General features: G+C 39.2%; 1 protein-coding gene across 5 annotated transcripts in view; it reads left to right on the top strand.

The window, feature by feature from the left end:
- EXOC4 (exocyst complex component 4) overlaps positions 1 to 20,549 on the top strand; it is a 412,836-nt gene that overhangs the window by 29,633 nt on the left and 362,654 nt on the right. For all 5 annotated transcript variants that reach the window (XM_080393436.1, XM_080393437.1, XM_080393439.1 and 2 more), the window contains exon 4: positions 19,840 to 20,024. In XM_080393436.1, coding sequence (XP_080249562.1) covers positions 19,840 to 20,024 — 185 coding nt within the window. The remainder of the gene's footprint in view (positions 1 to 19,839; positions 20,025 to 20,549) is intronic.

Genomic DNA, 20,549 nt, shown 5'->3' with positions numbered 1-20,549 from the left:
ATAGAGAGCTGGAAATCTTAGTGTTGTCACGTCATATTCCTAGAACCCATACTTGAACTTTAATTCCCCTCTTTCCGTTTTATCTCATTTTACCTTAAATATGACTTTCTAAAGCTTACCTTGCTCCTTCTGAAACATTTTTTCAAAATTTTGATGTCAGTCTCCTCATCCCTTTCTCTGATAGCTTGTATAACCCTATCTGGATTTTTGCTGTTGCTGTCACATCCTCTTGTCCGATTTCACTGTGCCATCACTTCCTGTTTTCTGTTGCTCGTGTTCTCTTTTCATGCCACATTTGGCGCAGTCATCTTTCTAGAATCTGGCCACAATTTTCCCTTTCTTCCTTTATAAAACGATCTTCTAGGAACTCTCTAAATGTTGTTCTCCTTTAGTCTCACTGTCCTTTTAATATGAACTATTGTCTTGTATCTTTCTTGCTGTATTGTAAGCCATCTGTCACTGGTAATGTAACCATTTCTGGTGTGTAATGTAGAATGGGATTTTCACGGTAGTTTTTAAAGTGTCATGTAAAACCTGTTAGAATTCCTGAAAGCGTATCAGCAATGCAATGGCTTGAGGAAGCACATATGAGAAGAGTGCAATCAGGTTTTGCCAAAACTTGTGTCAGGTTTCTGATATAGGAAACTGGAGTGTGGTGTTCGTCTGGTATTTTGAGTTATGACAGATAAAGAAGTAGATGTAAATTAAGGGTGTTTAATGTAGGGAGAAAACCACAGCATTCAGAGTTAACATGCCTGTCAGTTGAAATGCTGGTGCTTTCCTTTACTGACGGACTTGCCAGTTTGCTTGGTTTTGTTTGTTTTTTTAACTAATTTTTTTTTTCAGAAGAAAATTCCAGAAAAGTAATTTCCTATCGGAATATAAAATAGGAAACTTAAGAAGAAAAATAACAATATTTAGGATTTATCATATAATAAGTCTTAGAAATTGTTTACAATATGTGTATTTGTGGTAATTTGTTTGCGATATATTGTGTGTGCAGTTTTTTGTATGTGTGCTTATATACATACACACATGTGTGTGCAGGTAAGGTTGCCTGAGGTTATGAGATAGAGCTGATACTAGACTTCACTGAAGTATAGACTTTGTAGTAGTTGGGTTTCTTTTTTCCTAGAGTATCTTTTCTGAGAAATCAAATGATAATGATATAAAAAGCAGCCGTTAATTTGGTTTTTTAATAAATCCTTTTCTAATATATTCCTGTTTAAAATAAGAATGCAGAGAAGCCTCAAGTGAAAGTTGAATGCACTATTTCTCATCTGAAGACAAGTATACCTGTAATAAAGAAATAGCAACCTACCTGCTTTTGGAGCTTTTTCATAGGCAAAAATCACTGTAGGCTCATTGGCTTTTGCCATCTTCTGTTAACACTGCCTCTGTAAGACTGTGGTGTTGTAATCACTGGCTGCAGGATAATTCCTCTCTCCTTTTATACGATATGAATATAATGTAAAATAATTACAAAACTGTCAGGGATGCAGCGTATATATAGATCTCTCTGTCCTCTTGTTTCATTCCTCAAGGTAAACAGATGCTCATGGCTTATAAAAAGCCCACAGTGATCTGACAAGGAGCTTTTATCCCTCACATTGAAATTGGAGAACTGATTAATATTGTTGCCTGTAGCCTTGTGATATGTACAGTTGAAATTAGACCTTTGCAGTCGTCGTGTTAGGTTGATGCAAGCACTCTAATGGCATAATTTCTGGTTGCTGCATCACATTTCTGCAGTCTGTTCTTTGTATTCCTCTCACATTAATTGAAGTAATTTTGCCACTGAAGCGTGTTTCAAACCTCTGCATTTAAATTGAAATTTTAATTCCCTTATTGTTTGGAAAAGACGGCTGAAGATGGCTTGTTACAGGTTTCATTATCACTCAAAATTCTCCAGCTGTTGGTTCTAATGTGCAATGACTGAGTAATGCTAGGAAGAATTGTTAATAAAAGAATGGCAGCTTTTCCCAGTAGTATGAACACAATGGAAGTTATTTTGTGATAGCTTACATTTGTATGAAGTTAAAAATATTAAGTGGGAGCTTTTTTGTTTCTGATTGTGTATCCATCTAGAGTAGCACAGGTGAGCTTTAAATATCATGTACTCATGTTCTGTGTTCCTCCAGCATCTTGATAATACACGCTCTGGTGAGTAGAGCCAGTAGGATCAGGTTTGCTGTTCTGTAATTGCACCTTATGCAAGTTGTGTTAAAACAACCTAGCTCCAACCTCCTTTGAATTGTGAAGCTTTGGGTCTGGAACAGATAGAACTGTTTGATGCTGAATACATTTCAGTTATTTTCAATTTCTGTATATGCTTTTTTAAGGGATGAGTTTTTATGTTTTTCTGTTAAAAAACTGTTTTTTTTCACACACCAAACTGAAAAGTTTGTTTTTGTGTGGCAATTGAGTTTACATGCATGTATATGTGTGTTTTGTTTAATGTAAAACATAAAAAGGAGGTTCAGGGGGGACTTGATCTCACAACTAACTGAAAGGAGATGTCCTGGTTTCAGCTGGGATGGAGTTAATTTTCTTCCTAGTAGCTAGTTCAGTGCTGTGCTTTGGGTCTGATGTGAGAACAGTGTTGATAACTGCACTGATATTGTCAGTTGTTGCTGGGTGATGTTTATACTAAACCAAGGACTTTTTGGTTTCTTGGGCCCTGCCAGTGAGAGGCTGAGGGGCACGGGAAATGGGGAGGGGACACAGCCAGGACAGGTGGCCCAAGCTAGCCAAAGAGGCATTCCATACCATATGATGTCATGCTGGATATATAAACTGGGGGAAGAAGGAAGGGGGGAGGGGACATTTGGCATTATGGCGTTTGTCTTCCTGAGTAACAGTTACATGTGCTGCAGCCTGGCTTCCCTGGGGATGGCTGCCCGTGGGAAGTGGTGAGTGATTTCCTTGCTTTGCTTGTGTGTGTGGCTTTTGCTTTACCTATTAAATTGTCTTTATCTCAACCCTTGAGTTTTACATTCCTTTCAGATTCCTCTCCCCATCCCTCTGGCTGGGGGTGAGTGAGCAAGAGGCTGCGTGGGGCTTGGTTGCCGGCCGGGGTTAAACCAGGACAGGAGGTTGTAGCGAGGTGAGGTGAGGGTCGGTCTCTTGTCCCAGATAACAAGTGACAAGGTAAGAGAAAATGGCCTCTGGTTTTTCCAGAGGAGGTTTAGATTTGGTATTATGAAAAACTTCTTCACAGAAAGGGTGGTCAAGCATTGGAACAGGCTGCCCAGGGAGGTGGAGTCACCATTCCTGGAGGCGTTCAAAAAATGTATAGATTTGGCACTTGGGGACATGGTTTAGTGGTGGACTTGGCAGTGTTAATCTGCGGCTGGGCTCAATGATCTTAAAGGTCTTTTTCAAGCTAAACGATTCTATGATTCTGTGATCAGGTGCTGACGGGAATTTTGATGCAGAAGGAGCTTCCTAAGGAAGGGCATTGGGCAGTCTCCAAAAGGGAGAGCGGCAGAGCTAGTGGCGGTCAGGTTGGGGTTGGGGGGGTGGCTTGCACTTGGCCTGGAAGCACAAGCAGAGTTGCTGGAAGGCAGGAATCCACGTTCTAGGATACATGTTTTAGATGTGCTACAAACACTATAGCCAAGCCAGAGCTTGAAGCAGAGGTCACACAGCAGGGCAGGCAGCAGTGGGTGAGGACAGAAGGTTTCTTGCTTGGAGGAAGCGGTTCTATGTCTAGTCTCCCCTAGTGCTGCACTGTTGTGTTGAAGGGTGGTACAGTCTGCGTAGCAGTCAATTAACTCAAGTATCGTAGAGGTCTGTAGCGTTGATCTAATTGTTCTGGCTCTACTGTTGACCCATGAGGTGCCCATAGGGAGAAATTAATATTTTCCATTTGTTTAAATAATCTAAGAGATTAAATGCTAAAAACAATTGAAGGAAGAAATGTTGTTGAATCAAGTAATTAAAGGTCATATCATAATACGATTAAATGAAAATTGCTTAGACTACTTTCTTTGCACTTCCTGGATTTTATGTGTCTAGCTTTGCAATTTTAATGAACTAATAAGACTTTGTCAATGTATGTAGAGTTTTTTTCATAAATTTTTTTAATTCCAATATACCACAAAACACTCCGAACCTGATTTATTAGTGCAGGAGAACTTGATTTATTAGTGTGGGAGTTGCAGTTCCTTTGGGGTGGGATTGTGTCAAGTAACAAAACATCATGAAACTGCAGAAATAATAGGAGTGAGGATAACTGCTATTTCTGATGAAAATTTCTGGGGTTTTTTTGTTAGGATGATGACAAGAGGGAAGACCAAAGGTGGAAAGAAGGAAGTATGGAGCCATCTGACTAGTCTCACTTAAGCTTAACTTAACACTTCCTTGTGCTACAGAGCTAGGAACTGATGTGTACTTGTGTTTCACTTGTGAGCACATCCTTCTTGAGCCAGTGTGTCTTTGTCCCAAGAAATACAAAGCTGTAGCGGCAGTAATTTGTTTCTCAAGAAGTAGTCCAAGGAATGCTCCACCAGCTACTTCTCTTTCTTTTTCAATGTTAAGGACTTCTATTTCAGTTTCCTTTGTCAGGGCAAGAATAATGTATGTCTCCTGCTCTGCTTTCTGAAGTGATTAATAGCATCGTGCTTTTTTCAGAGCTGACCGATTTCTTACTGCAAATTTGCATTGTTGCCAGTTTGTTCAGTTTCTGGAGTTAAGCTAGTAGCTGTTATTGTTGCATTCAATTAAGTGTTCTTGGTGTGGCATCCAGCTATACAGGAGAAGAGATTAGTTTGCAGGTAAATTAGGTCATTTCTTATTGTGCTGATGCAGCATAGCTGAAGCATACAGAGTTTACCACCAGCATCTTTATGATGCATTAAATGTATTTTTGCTCAGCTGCTTAGATTGTAAGATCTGTATTGGTTTAATTTTTTTCAGGAGTGTTACTTCACTGTGAAATCTGACTTGTGTATCAGGAACATACCAGTCTAAACTAGAGATGTGAACCAGCTCTGTTGTTTGCATGCCAAAACATTTTACAGAAAAGTGGTTTTGTTTTTAACTGCAGGGCTTTAGAACACAACTGGACTTAGTGGGTGACAACATGGGCAGAAGTCAAAGACGTTTTAATAAGTGGAAATGCTGTGCAAACATGGTCATAAAGCTACCGAGGCAGTCAAAAAGGAGGGGGAGCATAGGAAAAGGAAATGGAAGAGAGACTAAGCATGGGTAAAGATATTTTGGAGAATGGTGTATGAGGACAAAGACTCGCACTTACTGTGGGAAGTGGGAGTTAAACAAGGAGCTTAAAGTATTGAAATGTGTTCTCAGGAACAAAGAGGGGATATTGCTGTCTGTGTGTGTATGCATGTGCGTATTTGTCCTCTTCTTGCTCACCAATGTGTCCTACTCGCTAAGTGTCCTCTGCCTTTCTATGCACTTTGTGTTAATCCTCCTTGAAGGCATTTGGAGTGATTAACGTCTTCCTGGAAAACGTTGGATGTTTGTAGCCCTGGGTGCAATTGAGAGTTTTAATTCTTGTTACTTGAATGTAGCTGCTACCTGTGGCTTTCCTCAGTATAGTATGAGGAGAGTCTTTCAATTAAAAGTACCATGTAGTGAGCAGAGTTCTTAGACTGTAAGTAGTCTGGAATAATGAATTTTTTTAAAAATTACAGTGCAGATTATGCATTTAATTTATTGTCTGCCTTTCAGATGGAACAATGAAAATCAATAAGAAAGTCTTTCATTTTGTTTTTGCACTTTTTATTGCAGAGCTGGGATTCAGGTACTGCTGTGGAACAGTTTTTTATTTTGGAATTAATGCCATAACTGGAAATAAGAGACTTTTGTTGTCTTGGGATTCTATAGATGTGCTTATTACTTATAAAATTTAAATTTTGGCTCTACTAGAAATCCTTCTGAAGTAGAAAAATAGTAATATTTTCCTAATACTTCTTGCCTTTAAGCCTTTCCCCAGCTAACATTGTGTCTTGTCATTGTTGACCTTATTGATTACAAGGAAGCCTTTTAGAAAACAGAATTGATAAGCTAACATCGCAAGGGTTGTATCTCATTTCAGATTACCTACTGAGATGTGTAAATGCTTATGCTTAAAGGAACTGTTTTCTATTAGTTTTTAATGATTGGCAAACCTTGTGACTCCTGTTAGCTGTATGGTTGAGGTACAGGTGAGTATCAGCTCTGGTGTTAAGTTGATGGATGCATAGAATATGTTCTAGCAGTTCACACAGAAGCATGGCAACTCTGAGCTTTCTTCTGTCTGCTGTTCATTCATTTAAAATACTGTACCTTTACTCAGATGCTAGGATTTAGTAGTAGTATTTGTGTGTCTTCAAGGAGCAATGTAATGTAAAAGCCTAAGTAATTAAGCTTGGTAGAAGCGTTGATGCTCTGTATTGCTAGAACATTTTTTCATGTCTTTTCTGTATCTTTCTCTGTTCTTTTATCTTTTCATTTGGTTTTCTGATTGCTTTTTAAATCTATTTTAAATAAACTTGCTAGGCTAGGTTTAAAGACATTAGAATATGGAGTTTCTTTGCCTTTGAAACATCTTTTTTTTTTCCCCTCAGTGTACTTACCAAAAACTTTATCTCATTCTTTTTTATCCTGTAATTTCCATTATTTGAGGCAGTCTGTTGCATTAAACTGTTAGTGGCTAATACTGCTTCATTTGCATTGACATGTGCTTGACCTCAGCCCTTCCACTCTTAGTTAATGCACCAGCAAGCATTGAAATCTCTCTAGAGTATTATCATGGGGCTGTTAGCTCTACTAATAACCATTCATTTAAGCTGATGAAAGTTTATTTAATAAGAAAACATGCTGTAATGAAGGTGGAGTAGAGGTGTCTAGCATCTTTTCATGGTGGAAGTAAGCTGCAGCTACATGACAAGATACTGTCCTTAATGAATGGGAGAGGTATTTGTAACATTATGAGCTATGCTTTTGGGAATGGGCATTTCTGAACACTAAATTTAATCCTTCCTGATTATACTGTAGATGCAGTGATGTGAAGTTCTGTGCTCAAGGCAATTGCTCCTGCCATTTAATGATGCAGCCTTTCTTCAGGGTGTTCTCCTAACAGCTTGACAACTCTGTGGCTTAGTTTAAGTTTGCTTCCTTTTATAACTTTTGAACTTAGTCATATTACATACCTTCAGGTTAGTATTTCTTTTGCTATTTATGCATTAAGGCATGCATGGACTTTATTCTGTGACACATGTTATCACTTAATCTTTGAATACAGTGGATGTTTTTCCAGTGATCACTGGTCTTTTAATGAATTATTTTTTTAAACTGAATTCCATAGTAAAGTATTGGAACAAATGTAAAGAGAAATTGTTGAAGATAGATTGGGTTATGGGACAATATAAAATAATCAAGCTGTCTGAGATGTCAGATTACATTTTTAAAAATGAAGCTTTAAAGCCAACGAATGGTGGGTGAGAAGGTGTAATAAATGTAGTCTTTGATAAACTCACCCCAAATGTTTCAAATGCTTTAACACAGGAGTTTTCCACTGAAGTAAATAGATTTGTGTGTAGTAAAGCTGGCGTAACACTACCAGTAACTTTCAAAATGGTTTGATAGAAGAAACATTGCTATATAGACCAAGAGGAAGACTTGTGCTGAACAGCTCATAAAGGAAAATGTATGGACAGTGTGCCTGTTTGAGAAGGAGGCAATGGTTGTCTTACACTACAGTTTAATACTACCTTTTGTGAATTTATGAATGCTGTAATAAAAGTAAGTTAGTAAATTAATAGGTGAAGAGCTAATAAAAAGGAGTTAGATTCCTTTAACAACAGGGGGATAGAGCATAGGGAGTGTAAAAGATAATAAATACTATTTCAAAGGCAGCAAGAGAATAGATTTGGGGAAACTGCAAGTTTGCATTAAAAGGAAAATCTTGATGTTTTAGTTTAATGCATTAGGTCCCTATTGTTTTAGATAGCTTTCATATAGAGAGAGGACTTCTGGGACAGAGGTGGTCCTGAAAAACCACATTAAATCAAGAGACAAAAAAGTATGGAAATTTCAAGTGAAAGGAAGAGCCTTTTTTATTATTTTTGCTGCCTTCACAATACCTACAACTGGATTGCTAGTCCATGAAAGTGCTACAGTGAGATTTAATAAAGATGTCTGAGGGCAGACCAGAGGTACTCTTAGGCCAACACTGTGTCTGATGCAGAGGATGCTTAGCTAGGAGAGTGAGGACAGAGCAAGCAATAGCAATCCTTTCCCAAAACACTCTGAGCTTCCAGCAGTTGGAAATATGTAGCTTTTGACAGAAAAGCTCATGTCTTTTGTGTCGAATAGCACTCGATAGATGTTTCTTTCTTGAATTTGTCCCTGTCGCTTTTTGCTTCACTTTAAACTTTGGCTTCAATGCTCCTCTTCGGCAATGAGTTGTGTAGCTGACCTGTCTGATGTGCTTCTTGTAGATGATACTGAATCCTTGATTTGCTAATTTCGTCTTATTGCCCAGGTGCTACTAAGGATTTGGGGCATGGAGCTATTACAGGTACTGGGGCAGCACATGTCTCATTTCTATCAAGTTGTCACTCTAATGGCAAATGTCTCAGCTAATTCTGTGATGCCAATAGGTACTCTTGACTTTCCGGTTTCAGTGAATTCATTTGACCATACTGTTGAAATTGCTCATGTTTTGTGTTAAAGTCCAAGTGAGCAGTTGGATAATCCTCTTGTTGTTTTTAGCCACTCTTGTTCTGTGAGCACTGCTTTCAGTTTCAGCACTTTATTACTAGAAAGACATTGATGAATTACAGTCAGTGGAGGAGGAAGTAGAATGATTGATGGGTGTCAGGGCTAAGGCAAAGTTGAAAGAATTACATTTATGTAGCTGAAGTAAAGGACAGCAAGTAAGTAGCATAATTTTATACATATTTGAAATTTTATAGAGGAAAATGGCAAGTTAGGTTGGGTCATTGCCATTTAAACACTTAAATGTTGTTTCTTTTTCTTTGCAGTAATGTGCTTATAATGGGTTTGTTTCCATGTTTCCATGAAGTAGAACAATAGTTTTATCAGCAAAAGATATAAAAGCTACTTCTGTAAAATAATTAATACTTAAGGCAGGACTATAGTGGTAGGGAAATGGCTGTTTTGTCTAGTAGACCTCCGATGTACTTGTGTCTGATAATATAAATTTCTTTTTAGGGGGGGAAAAAAAGGTAAGATTAGATGGGATGATTGATTTAGAAAGCAAGATTCTGGAGTTTGGTTTGCTGGAATTTTAGTCTCTGGAAAATACTTTTCTGCTCTAGTGCATTAAAAAAAGAATTGTGTTACTCCTTAGCTTTCATGTGTACTTTCGTACTCTTGGGCACTGTGCCATATGCCAGCTGCTTGTTTTTCCTTTTGTAGAAGTGGTTGCATTTCAGTAATGTTGATGACTGTGCTGGTGGGGATCTTAATATAAAGTGCTATGTTTAAGAGAAAACAAACCCCACAAACAAAAAGTAACCCTTTTACCCTGCTCCTATATGTATATTTTCCCTGTCCTTCCCCCATCAAATGAGTTTACACTATTTATCTTAGGATGAGCTGTTTCCTTGCAACCTGAGCACTTTATTTGTGTGTGTAGCTTAGAATCTTTCAAAGTAATCTTTCAAACTTCTCCCCCTTTCTGCTTCAGTCATCTGCATCAGTCTCCCCCTTTCTGCATCATTTGGTCAGCAAATCCTTTTATCTCAACAAGGGGAGTGACCTCAGCTATTTCCAAAACATTGCAAAGGAATTATCTTTAGTTCTCAGTCTTCTATAGCTCTTTGTTTGCTTTAAGCTTGTTCATTCTTACAAGACTGTTCAAAGGCGAACAAAATCGGTAGCAATTTCTTCCATCATCTTAATATCCATATCATTAATCAGCATTTGGTACTGTTCATAATCAGTGTTTTACAGCTACTCATTAATTCTCACATCCTGTGTACCTTTTCTTCTTTTCCTGTTTTTTAAGGGGAAGGAGGCAGTGACAGTTGGGAATAGCTGTCGTTGATCTGTGTGCTTTTCACATTTTTCTGTATTTTTTAGCTAAAGACTCCCTCCTTCAGGACCATCTGGGTGTTCTTTAAGTTCAGGGTCATCATAGCTAGCTCATTTTCACTGGTTTGTCTTGACACCAGTTCACACTATGCTGTACACTGCCCTGTGGCAGTTTGGTAGCAGACAGTTCCCAGTTGTTTGATTTCTTAAGTGCAGCTTGGATGCAAGTTTTCAATGTGTCCCATTATTTGGATGTCCCACCCTCAAAGGCTTCATCTTGATTCTCTTTGCAAACAAAATATTGAACAAATTTACAGAGGAGATACAGGCTTACTTGGTAAGACTTAGGATTCTAATTAAAAAATATAAATGCAGTTTAAAATCAGGCTTATTCAGTTGCTCATTACGTATTTCCAGTAATGGTGGTTCAAAGTACTCAATGTTCTTCTGCTTTCTGGATGCTATCCCCTTCCACGAAGATGATTAAGGGTGTGGAGCATCTGTCCTAGGAGGAAATGCTGAGAGCTGGGACTGCTCAGTCTAGGGAAGAGAAGGTTCAAGGTGGATCATAACAATGTATGAATACCTGAAGGGAGGGTGCAGAGGACTGAGCCAGGCTCTGTTCAGTGGTGCCCAGTGCTGGGGCCAAAAGCAATGAGAGAAAGGGAAACAGAGGTTCCCTCTGAACATCAGGAAACATTTGTTGTTTTGTTTTTTTTTTTTTTTGACTGTGAGGGTGACCGAGTGCTGGCACAGGTTGCCCAGGGAGGCTGTGGCATCTCCATCCTTGGAAATACTCAGAAGCCGTCTGGCTTCGACATGGTCCTGGGTGATTGGCTGTGGGTGTCCTGCTTGAGAAGGGAGGTTGGACCTGATGATCTCCAGAGCTCCCTTCCAACCTCAACCATTCTGTGAATCCGTGATTCTCTCCATCGTACATGGAAAATGTGGGAATTTTGCAGGCAAAATAGCCTTGACTTCTGTAACTCTTGCTGAATTTATTGTTGGTTAACAAACTTCTGATCAGTGATTTGGGTTTTGAGGTGGGAAGACAAGAAAACATAATCAAAAAACACTTAAGGAAACATGTTTTCTTATTCTTTTTCAAGGTACAATTTAAGTCCAGCACCTTTACTGCCTTCTCTTTTCTCAAGTTATTTTTTCAATGGCTTATGCACAATCTGTTACAGTTCCTCTGATGTGACAATGGGTGGCACAGAAACTGCTGTCACCTGTAAGGTTTCTTTCTGCTACTTTGCTTTTTATTGGTTTCCTGTGGAGCACTTTGGTTCTTCAGGTTTTCCTCTGCTACGCTTTTCCTTAGAGTGCCTGCTCTGACATGGGTCACCCACAAACTGCAGTCCCTTTGAGAGAGTGTTGCTGTTCCAGCGTGGGTCATCCCTATGCCACATTAGTCATAGCAGCCCCTCTACAAGACTGTCTCCAGCTGCTTGCAGTTGCTGGTCTCTATAAATATGTTGGAACAGGGGTGCCACATGCCACCCCAAACCAAAAGAACCCACTGGTGAATTTCTTGTCGAGTGTAAGTCGACATCCCTGAGGTAGATTTGTGGAGTTACGAGGTTGGAGGATCAGTTCTCTAATGCATCATCTGCTCTTAAATTTATCACACGTTCAATTCTTTGAATAGAAACCATCATTTGAGGGTGTTCTACCTTTTTACCCAATGCGAAGTCTGAACTACTGGAGTGTGAGTACCCTCCAGTTTCATAAAAAACCTTTGGATTAGATCTTTTTCTCATGGAAGTCAGCTGCAAATTGAATAAGTGGTGGCCTTGTTTAGACCGGGCTACACACATTTAAGCCATTTTTAAATAAACTTTCTTTCCTGTACCTTTTGAAAGCAAGTTCCTCGTAAAAGCAGTAGATCAATTCTCCTCCTTTTAAATGTCAGCATTGTCTTATTCATCTAGCAAGGCAGCTGAAACCTCCTCGGTTGCTGCTATCTATTTGCTGTTTTATTCAGAAGGTTCAGCTTTTCCCCTTTTGTCATACTGTGTTTGTGTATGGCTTGACTTTTTTTTCCTTCAAATTGTGACCTACCACATTGTTTTCTTTTAACCTTTCACAGTTGTTTGTTCGTGTTTTCATATCTGTTGTCTGAACTCAGAATAGGCTGGTATCTCAGCCGGAAAACATTTGGTGTTCTAGCTTGAACAAACATTATTCTGTTTTATACCCTGAAGAAGCACCTAGTTGAGGGTTTTCATTTTATCTCTGCTCGTAGACTTTCAGGACTGTGAAGGTCTAGAACTAAAAATAAAATAGAATACTTCCCTCTCTTTTCACATCTATCTTACAATGCTTTCTGGAAAATTAAAATGCTGTTGAAAAACCTTTTAAGGTAGTATGTAGATTTAACTGAAAGCAGATTGGAAAACTTTGGCTAAAGTCAGGAAAGAAAAAAGAATTTTAACAAATCTTACTAGCATGTAGGTTCTAGTTTGTTATAAACCACAACTTTAAAACCTTCTAAACTGGATGTTATGATAGGCAAATATTTAGCTACATTTTATTTTTAAGGCAATTAAGCTCTACTATAAACTGACTGTGACCATTAAACAATCTGCATAATGGTTCTGGTGCCACAGTTACTTTCTATAAACTTGCAATTTCTAGCTCACACAAAGCAGAGCTCTTTTTTCAGGCTTATTTCATTGATCCTTATTTTCTGAAGGGTTACTGTTATTATTGTAGGTAATAATAAGTACAACAGTAAGTTAGATATAGATAAGTAGATTTTAACATCAGAAATAACTAACAGATTATCGAAGCCAAGTTCTGTTGTAATCCAGGACAGTATTTTAATTACTTGACTAACCCCAGTTATTTTGTATTTATTTAAGTGTGGCTTTCAATGGGAGAAACAGATTTTCAGAGTTAAAAAAAAATTAATAAAAGGTGGTGGTGGGGATTACCTGCCATTTATTTTAGTACTATTTGCTCATGGTAAATCAGCTTTTTAAAGAATAACAAGATGTTTGTCTGTTGATTTACCTTCCAGCTCTTTTCTCTTGCTGTAGCTCTTCTCTGGACCCCAACCCCTGCCAGAATAAAAAAGTTGGGGAGCTCTTACCTATAATTATCTTTGTGCCCAGGTACGCAAACACAATGCCATTATCTACCCCCAACCTCTCATCTTCAGGGGGGAAAAAAAACCCACCAGTTGTTAATTTCCATTTAACTAAGCCAGGTGGGTGTAAGAAACAGGCTTGAAGGACCCTCAGGTGCTTTTTCTGGACCCTTGAACCACTCATAGTTTTCTTCTGTACATCTAATTTTCAGGTTCTCTGAAAAAGGCTGCTATTCCATTATCAGTCTTAACCGGAGTCTCATAGTGATAACTCGTCCCCTCTAAATACAATTCTGTATCTGTTAGTCTTTTTGTTAGTATGAATAGCACACAGTAGGTATAATAGGAGTATTAAACAGGTAACTACTTGGGAAATCTAGTCTAAGCTGAGGAGAGAAGAGAAAGGGGAGAAAAATCTAATTAAATGTGATACCATTGCATGTTTTATAGCATCTTTAATCTTCATCATCCAACATGCTTGCCACAGTGAGGATAAAGAGCAAAAAGCAGGAGCAGTATATTACACAGAACTGAGGCTGCAGTTATGTGCAGGGTGGCAATGACAGGGAAAACAAGGTTTGGTTCCTTTGCTAACTTTTTGAGTAACTCAGCATTGTGCTGAATCACTCTGTGTCCCATTATTTGGATGTCCCACTCCTGTATTTGCAGGATCATAGCAGATCAAGCTAAGTGACTATGCACTTGTGAGACTGCATCTGTAGTACCACGTCCAGTTTTGGGGGCCCTTTCTTCTACAAGAAAGGTATATACGTAAGAAAGATGGGGACAGACATTCGTAGGGCCTATAGCGATAGGACAAGGGGGAATGGTTTTAACCTGAAAGAGGGCAGAGTTAGATTAGATCCAAGGAAGAAATTCTTCATTGTGAGGGTGGTGAGGCACTGGCATAGACTGCTCAGAGAAGTTGTAGATGCCCCATCCCTGGAAGTGTTCCAGGCCAGGTTGGACGGGGCTTGGAGCAGCCTGGTCTAGTGGAAGGTGTCCCGGCCCATGACAGGGAGGTTGGAACTAGCTTATCTTCCAACCCAAACCATTCTGTGATTCTATGATTTTCTTGTGTGGGAAGGGAAACACACACAGGAGCAAGCCCAGTGGAGAGCCCCTGGGGTGGCTGGGAGTTCGAGGCCCACGGCATCTAAGAAGATACTGCAGTAACTGGGTTTGGTTCAGCCTGCAGAAAACAATGTTTTTTTTTTTTGCTGTCTGTAACAATCTAAAAGAGTTAGAGGGGAAAATGGTGCCAGGATCCTCTCAGAAGTGCACAAATGAGAGGTAACTATCACCAGTTTGGGAGAACCATCTCACAATGTAGGAGAAACTGGCTGGACATAGGAAGAAAATTCTTCTCTGTGAGAGGAGTTAAACACGAGGAGCAAGAGACCTGAGAGTCTGTAAATCTCCACATTTGTGGATTTCCAAACCTTCACTGGAGGTGCTGAGCAGCCTGATCTAATGTTAAAATTAGCTCTGCTTTGAGCAGGGAGTTGGATTGGAAACCTTCAGAGGTCCCTTCCAAGCTGGATCAGTATGGTATTCTAGCAATGCTATGCAAGCTGATTCCTGACCGTTGGTCTGTGCTTGCTGCCATTACATGTGAGTTTACTCAGTGACCACAGCATGTTTCTAAGCTACTACAGTTACTTTGCATCCTAGTGTACAGGGATTATGCAACTGTGCATTTGAGATCAGCCTTGTAGGTGTAGATAACCTTTGGTCTCACTCCTATCCTTAATGGCAGGTGCCATATAAGATGGCTCAAATGCCTTTTAATTGTAATGAACAACAAGCTCTGTAAAGCAGAGATGAATGTGACAGCAAGCAACAAGGAGGGTTTATATCATTCTAAATGCAGAGTTGCTTAATTTCCCAGCACTGCTTCTTTTGAAGTGAGTGTTCAAAACACTGGTAAGCTGAGAAAAATCTAAACCTTTCTATAATGTACTCAAAATAGTAGAACTGGCGTGGAGATGTAGCTTGTAATTTTTTTCTGTTCGTAATTGTTCAAAGTAATAAAATCCTAATAAGTCATGTAAGTAATCAGAAGTAAAGGGTTTCTGGCGCTCTGAGGATTCCAGATAACTTTGTAGTAAATTAGTGGAAAAAAAATAGGTAAAATTTAAATACAAATTACCTATTTTTTTAAGTTTAATATTCAAGAGGGAAGGGGACAGTTGCCTCTTAAAATGTGTAAGGCTTTTCATGTTCAGGAATGGTGCTAATAGTATAAAATGTTCAGCCCCCAACACTTGGGTTTCTTTCTAGAATGCACTTTTTTCTTGATCTTTATACTGTCAGCAGAAGAGCAGCATCCACAACAAAAAATAGAAATCAGAAAATAAGGTGTTTTCTCCTAAATTAAGGTTCTTTACCTGGAGGGGATCACTACTAACCTGAAGAACAGCAAGACTTCTTTGCAGAACAGTATTTGTGTTGTACTCTGATCTGTTACCACTTTGTGCAGCCTGTCTCCCACTCATCTACCTCCTCTTGCATATCAGGGTTTGAAATGAGTAAAGGTTAAGAACTACTAGTTGAAATGGTATGCCCAAGTTGAGTGATGAGTTGATGACACAACAGTAAATAAGTCTTTGTGATCTTTCAAATTGAAAATATTTTTATCATATGTTTGGGTCTCTTGCATAATGCAAGTGATAGTGTGTTGCTAGCTGAATGCGGGCGCAAAATTGTGGTCTTGATTTCAACTTTGCCAATGATAGACGTAGTCCCTGTTATGAATTCAAAAAGGATTACTTCTTTCTAGTCTTGCTGTCAGTACTCACCTTGTTTTTCTTGACTGTGCATGGCATTGGCTGTTCCCTCAGCTGACCCACCACGGTGATTTTCCAAGTCCCTTTCTAACCTTACTGTTTTTCAGGATAGGTGACCGTGTTGTTAACATGGCCCATATGGTTATTTGGACTTTAAAGCCAATTTAAACTACTTCTGCTTTTGTTTCCCGGTAGTCAGCAGAGCAGTTGTCGTTATTACTGCTCTTCCTGTTCACTTTCTACTTCCCTTTCTTTTCCTTCCATCTCTGTAACACTTAATCTCCCTGCTTGTGAAGAACAAAGCCTTTGTGATGACAGTGTGGTTATTTGCTGAAAATGAGTTTTAAGAACTGTTTTTCCCCAGGACATTAGGGTGAAACACAAACTTGTCAAGGTTTTTTTCATAACAATGCTGTTGGATCTATCTGTGGTGTGTTCTTAATTTTGCGTGTTCTTGTAGACACCTTTGGTTAGTTTTAGTAGTTTATACTACTGTTCTGTGGTAGCCTATCCAGCACGCAAATTAGACAGATGTTTTAATCTCATATTTTGTATTCTGAAATATAATCTGGAGTGCTGCTTTATAGCTTGATTGTTGCCAGGACTTAAATCATCCTTCTGTAAGTAAAACCACAAAAAGGGAAAAATGGTTGGTTTCTTTTAACATAATGTTGATCATTGTTGCCACCTAAATCAATTGGAGAGCTTACCTTGACTTCTGTGAATTTATGCTGAGCCTCTAGGTACCAGACCCAAAGTGTTCTGAACATTACAGCTTTTCTCTGGCACTTTGTCTTAATGATTGGTGGTAATGGGAAATGAAATATTGGAAAACAGTGGTTACGTGAGGCTTTACTGGAGTAGGGCTGCCTTAAGTTAAAAGGCTCTGAGTGTGTGTAACATTGAAGCTTTGACTGTGTTGTTTACCTGTGGAGTTCAGTCACTGGGAAAGTGGCATTTGTCAAGGACGTATCTTCCAGCTTGGCAGACTGCAAATGTGAAGTGTCAGGAAGGCCATAAAAAAAACCCCAAAAACATACTTGAGAAACCCCACAAAAAAACCCCTTCAAATCAACCAGCAGTTTTTTCTATAAGAAGGAAGTTCGGTGCATAACAGTGCGGTTTTTTTGGTGGTGTTGCAGTTTGTTGTTTGTTTGGGTTTTTTTTGAAGTACAGTAAGTGATTTCACTGTTAGATTTGTTTCTTAAAAGATGTGCTTCAAAGCTGTGTGTTGGTCTCCATGATTACTTTTGAGAATAACTGTTTAGGAACTGGGAAGTTAAAAATAGAGCTGAATGATCTGAGTGGAAAGCTTTAAATTTTTGTTGATTGTGGTTTAGGTAATACTTCTCATGGACATCTTGGTTCCTTTTTAATGTCATTTTACTGCTTGCTTTCAGTTCTTCCATTGCTGTGTTTTCATCAGTTTCTCAGTTTGACAGATGTTGTTCTTGATTTTGTTCTTGCTTTGGTGAACTTGCTGAACTTTCAGGGCAGTGATGAACACCTGCAACTCCCCTGAAGTGTTTGGGGGATGGTTTAAAGCACCTTTGGAGTTAGGAAATTGGGGATACCTCTCTGCCTGCCGAAGGAAGAAGATAAAAATTAGCACTCTACGCTTCTGCCAAAGGTTTCCAAGCTGTGTCTGCGTGCCTGCTGAGCCTTCTCTATTTGTGTGAACTTTGTCAGCTTTTTTGGGGAGAAGAAAATTTGGGTTTTTTCTTCATCTGTGGTGTGGGTGTGTCATGTGTTATGGCTAAACTTCTGTAACTGTTCACAAATAGATAAGGGCAAGAAAGGATCGAGAGTGCTTTGTGTTAAGTGATCGGAACCCCATAAATGCAGTTGAGATTGCAACATTGGTGGGTATAGGGAGGACTCTGTTCAGTCTTCTGATTAATACTGTGACACAAATTCTTTCTCAAGACAAAGTTCTATCCTAAAGACTGTCAGCAAGTGCGTGCTCTCATCACCCATGCAGAGAAGAGAATTTCATAGTTGGGAACTTCCTGGCAAAATCTTTCAGGAGGAAGGAAAAAAGTGCAGCTTCCTCTTAGAAACAACTCTTGATTTAAAAAGCCTGACTGCCCCAAAGCTATTTTCAGGGTCATTCTTGACTTGGAGGCCAGCAAAGTAGTACATTGTTGATAGATGTTGTTTCAGTATAGTTAATATTTACTGGCAATAAGGGACCAGACCTTAGGTTGGCTAGCTTACTACTGTATCTCCTCACTTTAAATTTTTAATGTTTAGCTGACAGGTATGCTATAAACTTAAATCCTGAAGTGCAGGCAAATGTCTTATTTCACTAATAGTATCTCTGGTTATCAGGGAATTATTTTTAAAATTTTACATCTCTGTATGCAAAACATGTTATATTTAGTTTCTTACAGCGTCAGCACTGAGATTTTTGAAAATTGCAGAGGGATGTCTTTTTTTTTAAGTAGCTGTAGAAGTGCTCTGTTAAATAGATAAAACAAGTAAAGTGGGAGAGATGCAACTTGATAGTGTTCCTTTTATGCACCAGTTTGTCATTGATGATAGCTTTGGTCCAGGTGTGCTGGTTTTGACTGAGGTAGAGTTAATTTTCTTCATGGTAGCTGGTAAGGGGCTGTGTTTTGCATTTGTGCTGGAAACAGTGGTGTTAATACAGGATGTTTTTGTTATTGCTGAGCAGTGCTGACAGTGTTAAGGCCTTTTCTGCTGCTCACCCCACCCCCTCAGCCGGGAACACAAGAAATTTGGAGGGGACACAGCCAGGACAGCTGACACTGACCCAAGGGATATCCACTACTGTGTTGCCTTCATGCTCAGCATATAAAGCTGGGGGAAGAAGGAAGGTGGGGGAATGTTGGGAGTGATGGCGTTTGTCTTCCCGAGTAACCATTATGCGTGATGGAGCCCGGCTTCCCTGGGGATGGCTGAACACTGGCATGCCCATGGGAAGTGCTGAGTGAATTCCTTGCTTTTGCTTTGCTTGTGTGTGTGGCTTGTGCTTTACCTGTTAAATTGTCTTTATCTCAGCCCACGAGTTTTCTCACTTTTCTGATTATCTCCCCAGTCCCACTGTGGGGGAGTGAGTGAGTGAGTGGCTGTGTGGGGCTGAGTTGCCAGCTGGGGTTAAACTACAACACCACACTTGTTTTTAGGATGTAAATGGAAATGAGATTCCTCAGCCCTGCCCACTGGATGTCAGCTGGTCACCGTTGAAGTGCATCTGTAGAGAAATGTTACCTGGGGCCTGTTTATGTTACTGCATGTCTAGATCTCTGTCTGTTACTTGTTGCTTGTATAAAATTATTTTCCTTCAGTCTCAATAATTGGGCACTTAAAACCCCCACACAATTTATACTTCAAAAGTACCTTTGAACTAGCAATAGCTTTCATGAATCTGATGGCTATGTTTATTTAAATTGTTTAGTTATGTGACATATCAGCTATGTAGGCTAGAAGATGAGACCTCCTAAGCTTTTTCTGCTGTGTCATGACATCTCTTTAGGGAAATAAAACTTAAGCCATTTTCTCCCTGTTTACAGAATTGAGAAGAATGTTTTATTAGTGTTTCTGTAATGAGAAGAATAAAGACAATCAAACATCACTGTCAGTATATTTTTCTAACACTGTTCGACTTGGTAATCCTCTTATTCTGTGATAAAAATATATATTTTGATTTAATGAGCTGTGTTTTAACCAGCTTGTTTTACACATACGCTCAAAACATTTGAAGACTGCTCATTAAATCTGAGTTGTTTGGATAGTGGACCTTTTTTATATATTGATTTTTCTTCTAGGAATAGAAATAAACCCCCCCTACTTAAACATTTTCTACTTTAAAGTTGTTTATGGATAGAATCATCATGGTATTCAGACACTCCCCTAATCCAAGAGAAGTCCTGAGAGGTTAATGAGTTGACCTTTTAAAGTTGTCACGTGTTCTTCTCCCAGGTGTCAGCAGTGGACTCCTTGGAGGGTGCCCTTCTTCAGGTAGAGGGATTGAGTGATCTGAGACTGGAGCTCCACAGTAAGAAGATGAACATGCACTTAGTCCTGATAGATGAATTACACCGTCATCTTTACATCAAATCAACTAATCGAGTAGGACAACGCAACAAGGAGAAAGGGAGAATAAGGTGGGTTTGGTGTGATGCTGACTGGGGGCAGCAGGTCTTGGGGGGAAGAGGACAACATTCTCCCGTTCGTAAGTAGAAACTTATGTTTCTAGTGGATATGAAAGTAGAAACTTTCTAGGTAGATACTTAAGTAGAGTGCTATCGACTTAACACCTCAACCTTTCATTTTTGGCAAGCAAATTTTTAATGGCTGTGGAGAGTAGACAAATCCAAACATGTTGATGCATCTTCAAGCCTATGAACAAGTCTGTTGTTGTTCTTAGTGATTCTGTTGTTTTTTTGCTGCTTCCCACAGAATTATGATGAGGTTAATTCCTTTTGGCATTCTTTTCCCTCTCTGATGCATATAGCTTTTCTACAAATGTCATGATTATGAGGCTTAGGACAGGCAGAGGGAAGAACATAGGGGAAAAATCACTTATCTTTTCTAGCAAACATCCAAGGTTTAAAAGACTCCCAGCTAACCATAAGGTTACCAGCCAGAGGCTGCAATATTGAAGTGCCTGAGCAATGTCTTGGCTGTGT

Source organism: Falco punctatus (assembly GCF_963210335.1).
Source record: "Falco punctatus genome assembly, chromosome: 6".
Lineage (NCBI taxonomy): Eukaryota > Metazoa > Chordata > Aves > Falconiformes > Falconidae > Falco > Falco punctatus.
The sequence above is the reverse complement of the archived record's forward strand: the minus strand, read 5'-3'. Positions and strand labels throughout refer to the sequence as shown.